The following is a 22,653-nucleotide window of genomic DNA, read 5'->3' as shown; positions in this document are numbered from 1 at the left end:
TAGTAGGAGGCTCTGTTTTCCCTCCAACATATACCAAATGCAAACACAAGTGTGTGTATATATATATATATATGTCTTACTACATGGCAGATGCATGCCTGGTATCAGTTATATCCACTTCTAATATGTGTGGTTGATGTTGTATAGATGTGTCTCAGGTAGGTTTGTAACTAGACATCAAATATTGAAAAGAAAGTTACAGTGTAGTGATAGTGGTAGTGTTAGCTTTCATTTTAAAAATTATTTTGGGGCCAGCTGGGTGGCTCAGGTGGTTTGAGCTCCATGCTCCTAATGCCGCGTTCGCTGGTTCAATTCCCACACCAGGCAGTGAGCTGCCCTCTACAGCTAAGATTGTGAACAATAGCTTTCCATGGAGCTGGGCTGTCATAAGCAGCCAGAGGTTGGCGTGAGCAGCCGTGAGCTGTGGCAGGCTACTGTGTGCCACCATGAGCGGCTGGTGGCCAGCCTGAGTGGCTGGAAGCCAGCATGAGTGGCCCGTAACCATTGTGAGCTGCTGTGTACTGCTGTGGGCTGCCATGAGTGGCCGGCAGCTGGCGAGAGCTGCCGTGAACTGCTGTGAGCGGCCAACCTGATGACTGCCAACCGACTGCCTCACCTAGGGGAAACGCAAGGCTCATAATACCAGTATGGGCCAGGGACCTGTGTCCTACACAACTGGACTGGGAAATAACAGCTTAAACTGGAGGGGGTAAAGCAGAAGAAGAGGGGAAAAATTATTTTTTATTAACTGTCTATACTAATTTCATTATTTAATAATGAGACAAAATAGCTATGATATCTGTGGTTGTTCCTTTCACCAGTGGAGCCTAAAACATTTTATGAACTCATCCAATCTTGTGAGTTTGGTAAACATTATTCATATTTTACAGCTTAAATAGATCCAGAATGTTCTACAGTTAAATAGGAGGGAAACAGTTACAATTTGTGACTTACTCCATTGTTTTATCTGTAGACTATGTGATGCCACCTGGACATAAACCCTGGGGGTTTCTAACTGAATTTGAGAAACAAAGCATGTCCCTGGAAGGCACCTTATAAATTATCTGGCCCAACACCCTCATTTTACAGGTGAGAAAATAGACTAAGAGGTAATCACAACTCTTGCCTTAGGTCACAAAATGAGCTGAGAGCAAGGCTAAGATCTTGCCCATTTCCTAACTCAAGTGAGTGTTATTTGCAATATATCACGTTAGCTCCTGCAGAAAGATGCCTCCCATACAGCATTGCTTCTTGAGAATAAAGTTTATTAAATTCACATTTGGCTTCTAATCATTTTCTTAGCAGCTCTATGGTATTTCATTAACTGCTGCACGTAACACTATGGCCTTTCACCTGCATTAACTTGAGCTCATTAAACTTGAGGCCAGTAATAAACAGGAGTGAACTAATACAGATATTTTGCATGGTATGTGTTCAACATCTTTCTTAATGTCTACTGTGTGAAACATTTTCCCTTCTCAGTTTATAAAATGAGAAAAACAGAAAGCACAGATTTCAAGGAATGGAATATATGTGTAGTATATCTCTGCATATCAATAAAAAGAAATATGAAATACTGTCATGCAGGGTCTCCCCACACAAGAATGCAGGATATGGTGAGGCCAAAAAGGAACAACAACGGAGCCATAGCTAGGGGAGTCATACCACTATATTCTCGATGGCAGCTGGTCAAGACACAAAAGTAAACATCTGCTAGTACCCCAACAGGGGGTCTTCCTGCACTCCAGTCTCTCCGGTGGCCAGGCGAGACACAGGAAGCAGGAGTCACATGATCCGCCATCTGCTTCTCTGCCAACCAATCAACCAACCAACTCCCCAGCATATCCCGGAAGTTATATCAGTGGCTAATTGGCTAACTGCTTACAGCTGATGGCCAACTAGTCACAGCTGATGGCCATCTACTACCCAAACCAGCCCCTTTCCACGTGAGGTCCAGAGCCTGGAAACTGCTCTCTGGGATTCTGTCCCCACAAATACTCAACTTATACAAAGTTTTGTAACATGGATGACAGCATAACACAGTATCTGTCACTTACTGGGATTTAAATACTGTCTCTACTGTTTATGAATGGTGAGAATTGGAACAAGTTACTTAGCTTTCTGAATCTCAGTTTTTCTCATCTGTAAATGAGGAGAAGAACAAGACCCACCTCACAATGTTGCAACGAAGAACAGATAATTAATTACTCATACACTTTACAATGGGTCTGAGATGGAGCTGGCGGAATAAATGTATTGATTTTGATGAAGATGAGAATGATAGTTCCTTCCTTCATAAAACTCACTACAGCTATTGTTGAGGAACTTGATTTTCTCCAACTCTTCACTTGCAATTCCTCATCACTCTAAGACACAAGCAGAGGACCTCCAGAATGCAATGAAACAAAGACTAATCCTACCTCAGGCTTCCCAGGTTCCCCACCAACATTAATTTATGTACATTTTGACTAAGAAGTAGCTCTTCTGCAGCTCCCAACCAGCAGTTCACACAAGTTCCTATGTGATTTTGAAAGTATGTAAGATTCTGACTGAGCAGGGGCTGGTGAGAGAGGTGGGGTCATCTGCAGAAAGATGAGCAGCAAAGAGGTAGAGAAAGGTCTGCCAGAGAGGCGTTCTGTGTCAGAAAGAATGACAACTGTGTGGTTTCAGGCAGGAGTCACCGTCAAAGTAGGGATGTAACAGTGAGCGGGCAATGTGAGGGTGAAGGTCGGTGTCAGACTGTTAGGGTTGGGATGTATAATCAGTATTATTTCTCTATTTTCCAGAGTACCAGACAATTTTTTTAAAAAAATCTTGTAAGTCATCTCTTTTGTTTTTCTGCTACTATCAGAATCCCATCTCCAACATTCTGGATCATTATTTCTTTCTGCCACAAACATCCTCCCACAATCCACCCTTCTTTCTGCCACCATAGGGATCTGATCACATATTTTCAAATAGCTGGTGTTTCCCTACACAGGAAAGAATAAACATCCAAACCACTCTGCTCAGAATTCAGAGCCCTATATAGATTTTTCCAGTTTTGTCCATTATTGTTCCCCAATCACTTATACTTTAGCCTTATGAGAACAAGTTCGTCCTGTAGTTTCTTAACTTTTCATTCCTTTACTCATCCATTCCTTTATCTCTCTATCTTCTCTTTCCAGCACCACCCACTATTTCTTGCTCTTACAACCTTTCATCACAGTTTAAATCCCTCCTTCACAAGAAAGTCTTCCTTAATCTCTTAATTGGAATTTATTGCTCATTGAGTGAGGGTTATATCAAACCATTTGTACATCTCTTCCTCTACTTACCCCATTCTTATAATTACTTACACAACCCAGATGTCAGCTGAGATCACCCAGTCCTGTCCTTCTGGAAATTGCTACAAAATCCCTGGAGAGTATATCCTCTAGGTCACTTATAAATTCCTCCTCTCATGGAATTCTGACTCTTCCTCAATCTTACTTCTTGTTGGTTTCTAGTCTTTGAGCTATATGTCAACCAAACCATGAAACTCAAGCCAATTTTGCTGCTTTTCTTCCAAAATTATCTCCAAGACATGTAAAATTTAAGGTTTAGGGGCCATAGAGGAGGATTTGGATTGCAGCAACATAAACAGCTTAAAATGGAATATTAGCTCTTCCTGTTAGTGAAAATCCTCAGCCATCACACTCTCAGGCTCTGCTCCCTCTCTGTCCCCCACCTTCATTCTCTTTTTGCTCTTTCCTCTCCCCTCTTCTCTCTCTTCTTTTCTCCCTCTGCTTCAGAATTCTGCATTTCTCATGCTTAAGGATTCAGCCATTTTTTTTTGTTTGTTTCTCCTAAATCATGCTATCAGCACCTACTCTCCCAAACTTGACGCTGAAGTTATTGCTTTAAAAGTTATTGCTTTAAACAATGATGTTTGCTTCTTTAGAGGAACCTGATGTGCTTCATTTAAATAATATTTCAATATAAAATAGTAATTGTCTCACCTCAGTTCCATTAAGTGTGAGTCAGTCCTCCCAGAAGGCCATGCTGCTTTTGGAAAGAACCACTTCCTGGTCATCTCTGTGGCCCAACACCTGCACGATGCTTGGGAAAAAGCAAGCCTCACCTCCATCATTTTTTCAGGCATTCCATTAACGTTAGATTTTCTTTTCTTGATTGACATTCTTTCTAACATATGCATCCGTTCCAACTTCATCTCTTCACAACAAAATGCGCTCTGCTTCCTCTTTACAGAGAAAACTCCTCACCCTCTGGCATTTTATTAAATACAGAGCAGAGTCTTGGCACTCTGCTGGCTCTTCAGGCCTCTTCCAGATTGTCACCCTTCTCCCTCGGTGTTTCTTCCACCTGGAATATGTTCTTCTCCTTTTCTGACCCTCACACCTCCATCTTCACTACTTGCCAACCTAGCTTCACCTTAGCCTTCTGTGGGGACAGAGTCCCAGAGAGCAGTTTCCAGGCTCTCGGCCTCACATGAAAGGTGCTGGCTAGGGTAGTAGATGGCCGTCAGCTGTGGCTAATTGGCCGTCAGCTGTAACCAGTTAGCCAGTTAGCCCCTGATATAACTGCTGTGGCTGCGCTGGTTGGTGAGTCGAGGGTGAGTTGGTCGGTTGGCAGGCAGAGAAGCTGACAGCAGGTTGCAGGTTGTGTGACTCCAGCCACCAGTGAGACTATAGTGGTTTGACTCCCCTACCTATGGCTCCGTGGGTGTTCCTTTTTGGCCTAGCCACATCCTGTATTCTTATGTGGGGAGCGGGACCAGAGACCCCGCAGGCCGCCCTGCACAACAAATGGCAGAGCTAGCAGGGTCTCCCGTACGACACCTTCAAAACTTAGCTCATATGTCACCTTTTGGGGAAGACCTCTGACCCCTCAGTCTAGGGGTCAGATACACATTGTCTTTGCTCATCTACCATCCTGTGTCACCTCTGCCATAGCCCTTTTCTCAGGGTACTGCAATTGTTATTAACTATAGGCTCTCGAAAGTCACAGATTGTGTTTTATATATAAATTTTGTCTGGCACTTTATGTTTTTTGAATCAATGAATCAGAGCTGTTGTGTAAGTATATTTTTACTTTACACAATTTTAAATATTAAAAGAACCTATTTCTATAATTTCTTTTTGAAAGTAATTGTTGGGGATCGTCTGACATTGCAAACACCCGGCAGGATTTTTAAAATACATTGAAGATATTCATTCATTCCTTCATTTATCTGTGAAGTTTTTTAAAGCATATTGAGTATCTATTATGTGCTGAATCAAAAACTAACTCTCTAGGGCCTCAGGTGGGAAATGGAGTCACAGGTTAATAGTGATAAGGCAGAGTAGTAAGTACTAGGATGAAATGGGCATCGAGCACCGTGAGAGGCTGCTGACACTGAGTGGAGGGGAGTCAGCAAAGGAGATTACTTAGATGCTGTGTTGATAGAACCAAAACTAAAATGCCCAATGGGCATGTAACTGGTGAAAAAGATGGGGAGGGGGCATTCTGAGAGAGGGCTTGCATGAGCAAACAGAAACACGGAGCATGGTACACAATGCAGTATCAGCAGTTAAGGCTTATGGGGACAAATTGGTAGACATGCACTTTACAAATATTATTCCATTTAATGCTTATACCAACATCGTGAGTTAAATACTGTCATTCTCATTTCATTGATAAGGAAAATTAGTAGCAGGATGGTTAAGTAATTGGCTCATAGACACACAGCTAATGAGTGTAAAACTGTGATTTTTAATGCAAATTTGACTTCTAAATCAGTGACCTCACCACTCTGCAAAGGGTGGCTTGCTAGTTTCACTATGAAGCATAAACTATTATTGCTTCTGACTGACATAGACATCAGATTTTGATCAAAGGTTATATGCAGGTTAAACTAAGTTATATTTCATTAATTTCATATATTGCATGTCCAAGTTCATTGTCCCAATTTGCACCACTGGGCACCGGCATAGTGTTATGATATAGTACATACCAGGGGTGCCAAAAAATGTATACAAGTGGACACTTTGGTCAGCGTTGCTCAAGCAGTAGTTCACCACAATCAGAAGTGCCTGGACGCTGATGGTAACCACTTTGAGCACCTCTTGTAACTGCAGACGTCAAACGCGACTTGTGTTCATCTTTTGTTTTTGAGTATTGAGTATTACAATTTTAATACAGGTTTTTCCCTTTATTAAAATGTGTATACATTTTTTTGGCACCCTCTGTAGCTGATCTTTCTTTTCTCTCTCTGTCTTCTTATTGTTTTTCACTGTCCAAATTTTAATAATATCATGAAACATTGCTTACTGTTATCAGTGATTAAGCATTACATGCTAATTTCTCATGAGGAAAATCTGAGTTTCTGAATTTAAGCCATGGTGAAATGGATTTGGAAATAAAAATCAGGGTCAAATGTAAGCAATTGATTAGTCTCATAATTGAGGGAAAGGAAGATGAAAAGTAACTAAATTCAGACAGAACAGAACAGAGATTTCTTATCTTTACTCCCATCCTACCTTGCAGCATGCTGAATGCACAATGACTGAAAATAGGTTATGTTAGGAACAGACTCAGGGAACCCATTCTCCCAGTCCTGTGCTCCCACATTTTTTTGTATTTATTTTAGATATCCAAAAAGTTCTCCAATGCTTTCTTGACTTTGTTAAAGAACCCTTTAAATAGATAAACTCTTGGAAGGTTTATTCTCTTCATTTTTCTCTCCAATTGGTGGTCATTTGATGAGATCAAACAGTTTTCCCAGGATTTTAGTATACAATGCTTTTAGATAACTGCAAAAACCAGGTATACTTGACATATGATTTAATCTGTCACAAGCCCTTAATGAATAACAGAGATACTTATAAAATTAACAACAATGATAATTGTACACATAACATGAGGAAATTAGTTAACTTTTAATCATGCACAGAATAGTTTCTGACCCAGAGTAGTCATTGGATATTATATTTGTTGAATAAATGGTAAAAGATAAATAATGTAACTAAGTCATATGTGAACATGTTTTTTGTAAAAAGGAAAAAGCTAATTCTTAGTTGTGAAACATATTCTTTATATCTAACTTATTCCCAGTTTGTCAGTATAAACACACACACACACACACACACACACACACACACCAATACATAATATATATTTATCCATATGTAAAAATCCATATGTATGGATATCAGATTCATACTGAATATATATTGCACTCAGTGTATATGTATGTGTATATATATAGTATATACACACACACTATATATATATATATATGTACATATACATATATATATATCACTCTCAGTATACACCTAAAATCCTTTTCTTTTTTAACTTATTACCATTTAGATATCAAAGTAATTACTTTTCTTGCTATTATTGTTATCAGTCAGATAAGAGTATGATTAGGAAAATAGAGTTGATTCATTACAGCACTGTAGACCAGTGCTATTAGCCAACTTGCTGCCATTCTCATAAAAATTATGCAATTTAAACTAGAAGATACCAGTGCCTGTTTCTATTAGAAACAAGAATGCTATTCTACTTCGTAATATGCTCAATTACCTTTAGATTGATCCATGAATAAATTATAATCCAAATAGACTTCTTTACCTTAAAGCTTTGCTGGCTTAAGGTATCATTGTTGATTCATTATGTTGTCACTTTTCTAGCAGCAACGTAATGCTTTTTATATCTGGACAGAGACAGTTTTAGCGTGAGATACTGTTATCTTTAAATGAGTAGGATTTAGCTTTTCTGGTGAGAACAAATTCATCAGTGATGAATCCCTGGAGAAACTATTGAAACAAAAATCACACCATTTCTGAGCTTTGTTCAGTTCATCAGTCACAAAGCGGCTTTTGATAGTCCTGAAGGACTTTTTTCTTTCTTTAAAAAATATAGCATGACGCTCAAAACCTCTCGCTTTGAGTTACCACAGGCTACAACTTTTTCTGTACGAAAGTAATGAATGAAGAGGATAAGCTCCTGCTGCTTCTCCTCCTGCAAGAGGAAATCAATTAACTATATGTTCAGGCAGAGATTTGAACTAAATGCTTTATTAATCATCACTGACTGCACACACACACAGTGGCCAACTCGATTCATTCATCTACACTCTTTCTTAGTTTTGTTTTCCTTTTGGCTTGTTTCTTTGGCAAGATCAGAACACAAATATATGCCTAAAGGTAGTACGTGTAAAGGTGATCCTTTGGTGCAGGGGAAAATTGATCTTTTATATTTTGGGAAAACTTAACTTTTAAACTGTTCAGTAGTTAGATGTCCTAGAGGCATTTTAATACATGTAATATAAAAAGAAAACACTTAACTTTCTTATACTAATGCAGGAAACAAAATGCTATGGCAGCCTTGAAGTTTTTGAAAGCTACCTTGGCCTCTGGAATCTCTGTGAAACAGGAAGAAACTACACACAAATGGACTCTATTTGATTTGGAGATGAATGGTAGAAAGCTGAGGGGTCAGCGCTGATATTTTGTGTGGGTGTGCTTTCAATTTAAAGAAAAATTTGGCAACAGTTTTCCTTCTTTTCTACTGATTCTTCTAACACACATGCAAAGAAAATCCTATGGGAATATTTACGTTAAATTGAGAACCTCTTCTTAGGACTAATTATAAAAAATGTGCACATTAGATCATAGCACTGTTAGCTGTGGAAAGGCTGCATAATTTAAATATGACAAATGTAGTCAACGACTGCAAAAAATTACAGAAAATACCAGGCTGGTAAATGTTTACTCAGGCTATATTCTATTCAGCACCAACGGATTTTCAAATATCATTATTATTGTTATTATTATTACCATCATTGAGACAATTTGAAATCATCATTGTTTAAATTTAACTACTTTTTTAAATCTCCCTTTGGATAAAGAATAATCAAAATGGGGAAAAAATTTTTCTCTGTGCTGTGTTTAAAGGAAGATGAATCAAAAAGTACCAAGAATGATTTCCTTTGAATAACCTTTCTGGAACTCTCAGGTGGAATTAGATGGTGCTGAGTATATGGAAAGACCCAAGTAGGGGATCGAGCCTTCCATTCCTAGGGGTCTGCTAGGACTGGAAGTCACGTGTTTCAACACTTAACTCTTCTTGATAATCTTCAAGAATATAAGATTAGGATTAAGGTGTCCTTGATGTATAACAGAAGTGGGGAGAGAGCAATAGTCTAACAAGATTTATACCATGTGGACATGCATTCATCACCTTATAAAGTGCTATTGAGACCCTGGGGGCATTTCTTTGACACCAAGTGTAATCCCTAGCACCTCACCAGAAGAAAGTCATTTCATAAGAGGACATTTCAAGCAAGCATTATCTTTTCTACATTAAAGAGGCGTATGTATGTAATAAACAGTGAAGATTTGTTTTATACTGTATTTTATGCTTTTTAAAAAGACAGCATCATTTATTTTGTGGTGAAATAGATGTAATACATTCTCTCCCTCCATCGTATTATTTCATATCATTGCAATCATTAAATATTGTAATTTGGGAAAGCATTAATGTATAGAGACAAAGTATATAGTTCTAGTTTAATTGTATATAAATTAATTTGGCATTCATAACATTGCTTCCATTTTCTTGACTTGTTGACATATTTACATTAAATTGATAATGGAAATAATCTTAGATATTGCCACATAAATATGCTCTGCTAATATAAATTTTCAGTTACAGTTTGAAACATGCTTTAAGTTCAGTTTCCCTACCCTGCTGGCATCTCTGGAGGACCAGAGAACTCATTTTTCCCAGGGCATTATGCAACCTGCAAGTGGAGGCCAGTGTTTTGAAACAAGTGTGATTTTTCACCGAAGTACTTGCTAGGTCAGAGATCAGGGCAACCTTGGAGTGCTGTAGTTTTCCAAGCCTGCATCAGCAAATAAATGGGCTTTATTCTGCAGGAGAGAAAGAGTGTGTTTTTAGTCTTTAAAAAGAGACCTAGCAATTCCAGGTTACAGGCAGACACGGAACATTTGGAATTCAGTGGTATCTATCACCAGTAGGTATGTGTCAGTAAAAGTGAAGATCAAAGGTTCTAGAAGAGGAGAAGGACAAAATGAAGAGGAAATAATTGTGTGATAATGAACAGTATGAGGGCATTTTTGTGTTAACTTGAAACCACTTAGCATTTTTCCCTGACACCCAGGTATCTTTGTAAATGAACTTTGTAAAGTAAAATTGAATAACCTTGAGATTTAAATCTCCATGATGTGATTTTGAATACTGATGGAGCTGGTTTAAGCACTATGATATTTCCTCTGCTTTTTCACTTTTGTTTTGGTCTTCTTCATGCAAAATAAAATTTATTTTCTGTACAGAGAAATCAATATTTTTACCATTTTGTTTTCATCTATTCCAGTAAATTGCAATCAACATTCGTTACAATCTTTAAAGAGATGTAGTAAGAATTTGAACACAATAAAATAGAGATACAGATTAGAACTTTGGCAAAGTACCTTTGCTATTGACAAAAGCATTTGTCAGGAACTACGGCTGTATCTATATTGTGCTGAAAACCTGATGAAGAGGGAAAAAGCATCAATAGGTTTCACCTTCTGTCTATACAAACCAAACAAATGGTCCAACTAATAGCTATTGTTTTAAGTGAATGGATTTGATTTACTATTGCAAACTTTCCATTTAGAAATGTTTTTTAATTAACATTTGTATATGTAATACATTCATATTTGGAAAGGATATTGTGCTCTTGTGTTCTTAATAATTAATGGAATCTGATATCTACAAGACTAGTGGCCCAAAAATGAATGAAGACCTTTTTATAGTATACATGAAACAATCTCAAAATACACATTTGTTGTTGATAATATTTATGTGTTTATATCCTTACATTTTTCTCTTCTATGAGCTAACATGCTTTCTTATTTGTGTGTCCTCCTTTTAGAAACTGCCAAGTTTTGGACCTTATCTTGAGCAGCGCAAGAAAATCATAGCAGAGAACAAGATTAAACTGAAAGAAGAAAAGGCAGCTTTTGTACCACTCGAGAGAAACTGTTTTATCCCCAAAAAGCCTATTCCCACCATCAAGGTAAAAATTAAGCCTTATGTAAAAATATGCCTATTTTACTGTTTAAATATGCAGTGCACTTTGTTTATTTACTGTTTAAATGTATGACTTCCACCAGGATAGTGTAAACCAGGAACACAAGGGCCACCAAACTTTGGGCTGGTGATCATCCCTTTCAAACCTGCCCTCCCTCCTGAGTCCTATTGTCAATGAGCAGCACCCTGCCCGCCTCTTTTCTAAGCCAGAAACCTGAGACGCAGCCTGATACCGTGCTATGACTCCTCCCATCATGAATCAGTCACTGCGTCTATTGTTTTCATCCCTCATGTTCCCTTCCTGTCCTGTTCTTCCCTACTGCAGAGGCCTTAGTGCAGATCTTCACACATTGTTTCCGGGAATTCTGAAACATTCTACCAACTGGCCTCCCACCTTCATTTATTCTTATCTAATGTATCCTCCAACTATTATGGAGTATTATTTTTAAAATGCAAATCTGATTATTTCACCACTAGCTTAAGATTCTCACATCTTAGCCATGGTCTTAAGGTAAATTCCTTAGCATAACCTTCAGAGCCTTTATATTTTAGCTTACCTTGGCCTAAGCAGCTGCAATGGAGTAGTGAAAAGTAGAATCTGGAAGTGGTAAGCTGAAGAACAAGTAAAGGTTGAGAAAGTAAGAAGGTGTGTGGAATACTCTTAGGAACTCTAGAAAGATCAGAAGAATAGATGAGAGGAAATGGAGAATATGGCAAAGGTTGGTTTGTTTATATTAAAATAATCTAGGCTTGAGTGTGTTTATATGACAGCAAAGAGTAGCTAAACCTACCAGAGAAGGAGTCATTATGGAAGCTGTATCGCTGGCAAGTAAGGAGGGATGGAATCCAGACAATGCATTAAGCCACTTTGAATAACAGGAGGGACAGCTCTTATGATTTTCTGCCCACTGCATTCCTTATGCATTTAGTAAGCTGAGTGTGGGATTACCAGTGTCATTTTAGTAAGTAGCCATGTCTAAAGAAAGTGACCATAAAAAAGTCTTAAGAAGCTATTTTCCCCATTGAAATACATAGCAAAGTTTGTAAGATTTTAGCAGATTACATTTGTGGAAGAAGAGTTTCCTGAATTAAACATGGGACTACTCTGTCACACTACCTGGGTTTAAATTATGACCCTGCCATTTAGTAGCTGCATGAACTTGCCTCAGTTAACTAATCTGTGCGATGGAGATAATAAAAGTGTCTGCATCATGAGGTTATGAATTAAGTAATGTGTGAAGTGCTTTTAGCCTGTGCCAAATATGTCCTAAATGTATGGTACTTACTATTAGTTATTATGTTAGGAAGGAACAGATTGAAGGAGATAACAAGTTAAGGTGACTGTTTCCATTTTGTCCAATAAAATCAACAAGAATGAAAGTAGGAATACATAAAACTCTGGAGTCTGACCAAGTTGGAAGCTTTGGAGAAGCTCATATATTTTCCCAGAAGTCTTTATTGCATACTTACCCTGAGACAAGCACTATGATAGGAATTGGGCATCTGTAGTACAATTAATAAAACAGACACAACCTCTGTCCTCATGAAGCATACAGAACAGAGAAAGAAGCAGTTATTAAACAATGAACCACACTAATAATATAAAATTATATTTGTGACATGAGCTACATAGGAAAAATACAAGATGTATGAAGTCTCTTTCAGACCTAATTTAGATTGAAAGGGCCAAGGAAGGCATCTCTGAGGTAGTGGCATTTAAGGAGCCCTATAGACTGGGTAAGGATTAGAAAGGTAAGGGGAAAAAAAATGTTCCTGGTTACCTATAACGTGTTCCTGGATAAGGTGAGTGGCCATGTTTATGGAGAGAGGAAGAGATTACATTGATAAAAAATTGTTACTTCTTCCTCTAAGACCTAGAGATTCTCAATATATATTGAGGGATAAGGAGTTGAATATAAGGAGACTAAGATGATTAGATTTTTGATAGTCCCACTAACTGAAAGAAAATAAAAGATAATGAATCAGGTCTTTGTTCTCAGTGTTTTCAGGTGTAGTATTTTTTGTTTGTTTGTTTGTTTTGTTTTGTTTTTTGATGCAGGAAGAAAAATTTGAGCATGTTGAAAAAAGATTTGAGTATATTGAAATAAATGAACTCTAGTAACTTATGGGTCTGTGATAGATGATATAAAGAAAAAAGAACTGACATACTGCCTGCCTACTGTGTGGGAGACACAAGATGAGAGCTTCACATACAGTTTCTTACTTCTTACTTAACCCAATACCTTATGGGGGAGTAGGAAGTTCTGGCAAAGCAAATGAGAATAAATGATCAAAGACATAGGAGAACAACCAGAAGAAAATGATGACATGGGGGAAATCAAAAAAGGAGGAATGAGGAAGTAGTCCTGAGGTCAGAAAGCACTGCTTATCTTAGCAATACTTGGTATTGTTTCATTTTATCTTTCATATGTAACCACTGAGATTCCAATCTCCAGCTGGTAACAGTTGTCATATTCACCCATATATCCATTTTGTCATTCATTCAACAATTGTTGATGTATACCCACTAGGTTGCAGCACTGCTGTAGTCACTAGTGATTCAGTGGTGAACGAAATGAAAATCCAGCTCTCGTGGCACTTACATTTTAGTTAGGAGAAACAGACAATCAACAAATCAACTAATCAACAATCAAATACATACTATGTCACATGGTCATGGTATGTATGGCCAAAGAGTGCTATGGAGAAAATACAGCAGGATTAGGAGAATAGGAATTGCTAGAAAGGTTGGTCAGGAAATGCCTACCTGATTAAATGCCATTTGAGTAAACACTTACAAAGTGAGAATGAACGATGTGGCTAGATATCTGTGGGAAGAACACTCCATTCAGAAGGAACAGAAAGGGCAAAGATCCTGAAATAGGAAAGTCTTTGGCAGGAAACCATTGAGGCTTTAAAAGGCAGAATGATACGACCTGACACAAATTTTGAAAGGATCATTCTGGCTGAGGTGTTGATTTCAGATCCTAGATGGGCAACACAAGGGCAAAAGCAGGGAGACCAGTCAGAAGGCTACTGAACACACAATGTGATATGTAGATGATGTTTTATAGAATTATGCACTTGAAACCTATCTAACTTTACTAACCATTGCTACCCCAATAAACTTTAATTAAAAAAAAAAAAAGAGGAAGAAGAAAGCTATTGTAACAATCTAGGGTAGTGATTGGCAGGAGGGAGAATAAATACCAGATAATGTCACAAGGCCTCAACTCCATTGTTTTAAATGAAATGACGTGTGTGGAAGCATTATAGACAGCACAGGTCTATTCAAATGTAAGGAGCCATGGTTATTGTCATTTTCATGCGAGTCCTTTGCCCCTTCACCCATTATTCCAGACCCCATCTGCATAACGTGGCCATGTGGTTATTCAGTGCCCACTGAGGTGAACACTTTTCCTGTAAGGGTCATTTTCTCTCTGCGTGTGAATCAGACATTGCTCCTTATGCTTTATTGCTTTATTCTAGCACACACCCCCAAGCATGGCCTGTGCTTCCCTCTGCTGCTTCATTATTACTTTGTGTTCTCCCTACAGAGTTTATATTCTTGACATACCATTTTTCCTTCTTCCCCTTTTCCTGGAGGGCCTGGGTTATCTGTTTCTGTGCTTAATATTTCCTCTGTCCACCCATCTGTTTATTTTAGCTTGTTTCTTCCCTCCACTGTGCTGGCCTCTTTATAGATTCCTCTGTTCAATAGCTTAAACTCCATGACAGTGCTTTGTTTATCCTCTCAGATAACACAGTGTATTATTCCCCATCTGCTGTGGGAAGAGTCACAGTGTCCCACAGTTAACTAAGCCCCTCTTGTCTGAACAAGTTTTTCAGTCATGCATTCAAGTTTCTAATCTACCCCATCTTCCCTGGTTATGAGTGTAACAATATTATTTCTAAGCAAGCCATGCTCAATAGATCTCTTTTTTTGTTATTCTTTTTTCCTTTCAAATGCCTCAGATAATATTTAATGGCCTGTTGCCTCAGAAGTAGGCAGTTTCAATCAGTAAGTATCTATTGGGTATTTGCTATGTGGCCAGCAGTGTGCTAAGGACCGGTCTGTGACCAAGGACATACAAGGCATGGTCCATGGCTCAGGGTTTTCACAATCTTGGTAGAGATGTAGCACTAGCATATGTTTATTATGCACTCACTGCAATCCAGGAACTGTGCTAAAAACTAGGAATACAACATGAATTTTAAGAAGAAAGGAATCTCTACTTATGGAGCTCATAGTCTAACAAGGGAGAAAGACACATGTTAAAAATTATTTACAGTGCAATCAAATATGTACAAAATGCTCTGGGAACACAGAGTAGTGAAAGGGATTAGTTCTGCCTTGGGTAATTGTGGAAAGCTTCTCAAAGATGGTGATATTTAACATGGAGTTTAATAAATTAGTGTTAATTAAGCAGAGAATTAATAATAAAAGCTAATATTTATCGAGTCCTTCTGAGGTTTCAGTTATTGTTCTCCGTGCTTGTGAATTAACTCATTTAATGCTCACAATAACCCTATCAGATACCTGTATTTTCCCTATTTTACTGATTAAGTAATTGACAAACAGGTTAAATAACTTGCCCAAGGTCACACAGCTAAGAAAGTATCAGCGCCAAGATTTCATTCCTAAGTCTGGCTCTAGAACTTGGGCCCTTATGCACTAGCCTCTGCTGTCCCTCACACAGCGAAAAAAAAGAAGGTAGCATGTCAAGTATATCAGCATGTGTGAAAAGCACAGTGTTCATACATACTTGGAACAGGATGAAGCTACGGGCCTTAGATCTACTCCACAATGTCTGCCTCACCCAGGTAGTGGCGTCCAAGTGGTAAACTCATTCCTTGTTCAATAGGAATCATAGAAAGGACAGCATGGACAGATAGCAATGAGGAAAATAATAGTTTCCTTGATCATTCTTAACAAAGGGTGGGGAGATGTAAAGATTAAACTGCTAGGAATTTTAGTTAGAGCATCAAGAGTGGTCCTTCCCTATGTTACACCATGACTAGGAGGTCCTTGAGAACAAGAAGTCTCTACTAGCCAACATGCTATCCAGCTTTTCCTCACCTCCTGAGAAACTGAAAAATGGCCTCAGGTGCTCTCAGTCCTGCACCAGAGAATGGTCTGGGGCTCAGGGGACCCTCGCCCTGGCATCCAGTCGATTTCCTCTATCCACCCCACATCTCGATTTGCATTGCATAATGACACAGCATTTATCAGGCATATTGCCATATTCTGGAGCTGCCAATTCTGTGAAGGAAGCAGAAAAGGATTCTGAGGAAGAAGAGGGTAATCAAAGACAGTGCTGGAAGGCTGAGGGGGGAAAAGGAGCCAAAGTAAGAAAAGGAGAGCTGGCTTCTGCAAAACGTGTGACCGTCTCCTTCTAAAGACAGAACAGGACCTTCTGAAGAAGCTCCTGAAAAGTAACCAAAGAGGAGGCAGCTTTGTCTCCTCCCTGAGGAGAGCTGAAGTGACAGTGTGCGCGTTTGGCTGGGCTAAATGAGAAATGTGCTTTATTCCCAGGCAGCGTATAACAGACTTGAAAGTCTGCCAAGACTTATAAAGTTCCCCGAATGCTTCCCACTTCTGTTGATATATATGAGAATGAATTCTCATTCTCTTTATGAAGCCAAGAATGTATCTCTAATGCCTTTGAATTTCTGGGTAGGAAAATGAATGGTTTAAGGGCACTAGTGATGTTTTCATCTCTTCTTCCTGCTGCTTCTAGTGAGAGATGGACTGCATCTCATAAGACTGGCAAGAAAGTGTTGGCAGGAGACCAGTCAGCCTGATCGAGTGGTTTATTATTTCAATTGAATTGTGAGAGAAAAGAGAAAAGTACTCAGATAAAACTGTAAGACCATATTAGATACTATGAAGCATAAAAGAGATGGCACAGAAAGAAAAACAGCAAAGGACTTTGCAAGCAATTTTCAGAAGATACCAGAGAAATGGGCTGGGGGCACCATTAACATTCTCAGTTGTCTATACACCAACAGATCACAGATGGAAAATTATCAAACTGAACTTTAAAAAGCATGGACAAATTTGGTAAAAATCATCTCTTAAGTCTTCAGCAGACGTTTTGAGATGTCATTCCTGACTGGAATATGATGGTGGAAAGGTATATCTTGTTTGGAATAAACAGGTCTAATCATAGGGCTAGGGAGGAGCAGTATATGTCAGAAAGATACACACATGCATGGAAATCACAAAGCTGAAGGTGAAGCATGGAAGAAGCGGCTGCAGGAGAGTAAAGTGAAAGAAAAGCAGAAATGTTATCCTGGGACGACATCAGAGACATCGTAACCAGATGGTTAATGTGGACAGGCAAGATAGAGGAGCAATGTAAGCCTTTACAGACTTCAGATGAAAATCTCACTCCACTAAAGGCAAAACATCTGAAAAATTATTGAATGGCCTTGTGTCGCGCAGGGCGCCCTGCGGGGCCTCTGGTCCCGCTCCCCACATAAGAACACAGGATATGGTGAGGCCAAAAAGGAACACCCACGGAGCCATAGGTAGGGGAGTCAGACCACTATATTCTCTCTGGGGCAAGACACCCGCAGTAGTAGCCACACGATCCACAGTCCGCCATTCACTTCTCTGCCTGCCAACCAACCAACCAATCAACGCAGCCCCCCAGTTACACCAGTAGCCAATTGGCTAACCGGTTACAGCTGATGGCCAACCAATCACAGTTGATGGTTATTCACCACCTAAGCCAGCACCTCCCCACGCAAGGCCTAGAGCCTGGAAACTGCTCTCTGGGACTCTGTCCCCACACCTTGTTAGAAATTTAATCTCACAAAAGAGAAAGAATCAGTGAGGGGACTTGCTGCATTGGCTTATTTCTGGCTCCTTATAAAAACCTGTTTGGGGGAAATGGCAGTGAAGGAATCTTGAAGGAGAAGGAAAGTAAACCCAATCATCTTAGAGTTCATTAGGCCACAGAAAGGAAGTCTGAGCTTAGATATACAAGTATCCCACTTTTAGTACATCCATATTTCCATTTTCAGATAATTTCAGAACGTTCATAGAAAACAATCCTGTAATCAACGACTCTAACCTGAAGATGTATCAAGAAGAATGAGAAATTATCAAATAGAAATTTGATGACATAATCACTAAATTAAGTAAGAAAAGGATTAAACATTAAGATAACTAAGTATTCAATGGTCAGAGGAGAAAATACAGGTCACAAATTACCAGTGATGATCATCGGAGTGGCATCAAGATTTTAGGATGGGTCAGAGATGCCAAAGCCTGAAATTATCTGAAAATGGAAATATATTCTATTAAAAGTAAAAAATAAAAAAAAAGAAAGAAAGAAAAAGGAAAATACACCCACTGCCTAGAGCAGATGGTATACTGTTAACTTACAATTAGAGAGAAGAACTCTTCAACTCCTATTATTTTTCTAGCATCTCCATACAGAATGTTCTTAGAACTGAAAAGAATAGGGAAAACATATTTGAGTTGATGCCTAAGATAGGTAAGGATATAGTAAAGTCAAATTTAGCTTCATTAAATGTATTTAAATCCAAAGTGTCTGGCAAGAACTTGCTGTAATACTTTAAAGCCTTAGCCCACCCTCATAAAAAGAATACGGTTATCAGGGCCACAGATCTGTATTGAACCAACCTTGGTCACACCCCAACCTCACCTACTTCTCTCTTTCACTAATAAGCTCCCTTCCCACCCCCACCACCCTCTCTCACTCACTTCAATTTCCAGATTCTCACTTGCTTTTATTCTACCTCTTGATTTACTTGCTTCTCTCACCTTCTCTGCCAATCTATTTTATCTCCTGTCTCATATTTTGTCTCTGTCCTCCCATCTCAGTATATTCATACTGGGTCCTCGTTATCAGAGTTCTACTGAATTTAAGCTCAAGACTTCTTTTTCTAACTGTACAGTCTCCCTCCCAGCCTCCTGGCTCATAGGGTATTATACAGGGTATCAAAAATAAATTGCATGCTATATATTTTTAAGTATTTTTGTATGGTATTGCTGAATCACACTGCTAAAAAATAATGTTGCCCTAGATTCTCTAAAAAAAGAAAAAAAATGGATGTGATTAAAAGAGTGGGGAAAAGCTATAAGTAGACCAGAACGCTTGACATATAACCTCAGTGAAATTCTGCAATGATCATTCAACTTTTGACTTGAGAGCATTACCAAAGGGTGACGTTATTAAAAGACAACATAAATTCAGTGAGAAGAAATCAAATTATCTCATTTACTATTTTGATAGATTTATTAGGCAAGTAGTAAACTTGGAGTAAAAAATAAGAACATGCAACATTGGTAATAGTCCAAATAAGGAAATAGTAAAGTTATTGAACAACTAGGCCCAAATAATTTAAATATTGGATCCCTTTTAGATAGAAGTCACAGTGATTGCCCACAGCTTCTCTCTGGTCCTAGCCTTTGAATAACACTTATTTACAGGTATTGCAAAAAGTATGCTAATCAGATGTGTAGAAGATTTAAAGCTAGAAAGAACAGTTAACTTGACAGATAACAATCACAACTTGAAAATACTTCAATCACCTATAAAAAATAGGTCACAACTAACAAATTCATACTAAGCATAATAAATTAAGTATGCTAAAACAGGGATACGATTAAGGCTTTCTAGTTCCTCATTCCTTGGTCCTAAACTTTATATCAAACAGAAATGTTAATTGAACTGTAGTTTTTAAAAATACTTTTGATTATCGCAAACAAAAATTAATTGACAAAGATGTGATTCTAGAATTCTGTAGTCCTTCCCAACATTATATTTGCGAACATACATTTAAATAAAATGTATCATCTATACTTTAAAGAATGTAGCATCACTTTCTCCACACATACATTCATGCATAAACATTTCCACAAATCAAGGGAGGCTACAGCAGATCGTCTGACCTCTGTATATCCGCACCCTGCTTGAAATAATGAATGTAGTTTCCCTGATCACCGCAGATGTGTGTAAGAGGGACTAGACTAGTCATATGTGCTTTTCTGATTATACATGCCTTTCAGTGAGCTCCAAATTCCAAGGCATGTGCCCAAGGGTACTGATACTAGAAGTACTACCTGAAAGCTTTGAGTTTTAAACAAATGTCCACACTTTCAGCCACATAGGATGATGATTCATTTTCTTTGATACTCTTTCCCAAAATAGTTTTTAATAGTTGTCATTCTTTGATCATCTTCCAGATTAAACATATTTTTTAATTTTCTTAAGAGCTATGATGAATGAGGGGGGACTTTTTAACACCAAGTTCTAATAACTTATAGAGGCTCCAGGGACTTTGTTTTATTTAGTTTCACATTAAACAATGATGTTTTAATAAATGACAACAGCAAATCTCCAAAATAGAGCAAAAGTCATATTTAATGTACACAAAATGTGAACTTGCTCTGACAATAAAATCTATTACAATCATGCATTGTTTATTTTGAATAAGCCTTATAAGCTTGATAACTGTTTAGGGAGTTTCCTGTCTAAATATCTTTTGAATATTTCCTGGTGATTTTAGTCAAGACATAATCTGATTCAATGAAAGAACTGTTTTAACTGATATATTTTCTGTCATATATAAATAGCCTTTTATAGCCAGAGAATGATCTCATGCATTTACTATCTTAAAAAAATATTAGAAAATATTAAACATATCCAGATACTTTAACAATGATTATTTTGTAAAGAAGTGCTCAAATTTTTTTGTGAATCTCATAAAATTGCAATTAGCCCATGCAACTGTGTGCCTAATATTATGCTGTATATTTAGTACAAAGATAAACAAAATATGTTTTTATTTTAACAAGTATTTGAGTGCCCATTATGTTTCAGAGAGGTGCAGGAGCACGCTACACCATACGAGGCACAAAAATGAATAAAGCCTACTAAGAGACTGCATGTGGGAACCTAAATTGAGAAATATCTGTAACATGAAATAGAAACTGCTGAATAGAGAAGTGACAGATGAGTCATCTGAATGTCAGCAGAGTGATCATATGATCATAGAATTTTAGGTCTGGCAACACTGGTTTGAGCCTCTGCTTCATCCTTCACAACTGAGCCTTGAACAACATTGGTTTGAACTGCGTGGGTTCACATATATCTGTGTTTGTTTGTTTGTTTGTTTGTTTGTTTGTTTGTTTGTTTGTTAATAAATGCAGTTGGCCCTTTGTATCCATGGGTTTTGCATCAGCAGATTCAACCAACCGTGAATCAAAAACAGTATTTTCAAATTCCCAACAGCAGTTGATTGAATACAGTGCAAAAGTTTTACTGTAGAGTCAAATCTACAAATCTGCATAGATTTTCAACTGCTCAGGGGTTGGTACCCCCAACCCCCTCATTGTTCAAGGGTCAACTGTACTGAATTTTATTCCTTAAATCTCAATCACTTTGTCATCTATAAAATATGTGAGGTTTAAATGAGAAAATGCTTAAATTATAGCACTGGCCTGAACATAGTAAGAACTTAAAAGTTATCTGTTGTCATTAGTTCCACCTAATGGATAAAACACTGCAGGCCAAAAGGGGAAGAAAAACAGAGGATAAAAAGGGTAGGAAGGGAGGATGGGAAGAGGGAGTAGGGGAAGGAAGAAGAGAAAGAGGAAGAGAGAAAGATCATATCTTTTGGTTAGGAAAGGAGAAGGCGGGATTGAGGAAATCTTCATGAAGTAGTGGCATGTGAGCTGTCTTTGAAGGATGGATAAGATTTTTCAAAGCCGAGATAGGAAGGCAGGGTAGTCTAGACAGAGGACTCAATGTAAACTTATGTGCCAGAGAAGTTGATTGACAAATGTGCTCAGTGTGCAGGACGTGTGCAGTATAGCTGAAGTGCACTGTGCTTGGAGGTGAGAAATAAGACCAAAAGACACGTGTTGGTAGAAAGCTTTAGATGCTAGACTTAAATGTGAGCCTGTGTTTAATTAATCAGATTTTTTAAGTAAGGTAGTGAGAAATTTATTTTCTGCTGTGCAGCCTAGATTAAGATGACCACACTACATGGGGTGGAGTGGAAACGGAAGAACATGTGGAGGAGTCTTATCAAGTAGGCTCTTGCCACTGTGTTAGCAGTAATGGGAAATTAATTAGCAATGGGCAAAGATTATAGTAGGTGAGGAACAAGGATTCAAAATATAGCGCAGATCCAGGATTTGGAAGACTTTGCAACAGATGAGACAGTAGAGTAGGGAGAAGTAGGAGTGAACTGTAAGTCTGAAATTTCAAGGCTCAGTGATTGGAAAAATCCCAACACTGTTCACAAAACTAAGGAAATCAGAAGGAAGATCCAATCTTGTGGTGTTGATGATAAGTTCAGTGAATGGTGAATTTGAGGCACCAATTTCTAGTGACAATGCTTGTCATGCAGCTGATAAATGTAAGTCTTGAGTTTGTGAGAGCAGTTCAGAACGGAGGTATTGATTTGGACATCAAGTGCCCACGTACAAATAGACTGCAGGATAGTTGAAATTATACCTTCAATGCAGTGAAAAAACAGTGAAGACAGTATTGTAAGTTTTCTATCATCTGACTCCTTGAGAGATGCACAAATAATCTGTAT

General features: G+C 38.2%; 1 protein-coding gene across 1 annotated transcript in view; it reads left to right on the top strand.

Annotated features, from left to right (window-relative positions):
* DPYD (dihydropyrimidine dehydrogenase) overlaps positions 1-22,653 on the top strand; it is a 797,040-nt gene that overhangs the window by 768,681 nt on the left and 5,706 nt on the right. The window contains exon 21 of the mRNA XM_019747023.3: positions 10,910-11,053. Coding sequence (XP_019602582.3) covers positions 10,910-11,053 — 144 coding nt within the window. The remainder of the gene's footprint in view (positions 1-10,909; positions 11,054-22,653) is intronic.

Source organism: Rhinolophus sinicus, chromosome 7, assembly GCF_057876585.1.
Source record: "Rhinolophus sinicus isolate RSI-liver-muscle chromosome 7, RSI-T2T, whole genome shotgun sequence".
Lineage (NCBI taxonomy): Eukaryota > Metazoa > Chordata > Mammalia > Chiroptera > Rhinolophidae > Rhinolophus > Rhinolophus sinicus.
Note: the sequence above shows the minus strand (reverse complement) of the source record. Positions and strands in the feature narration are given on the sequence as shown.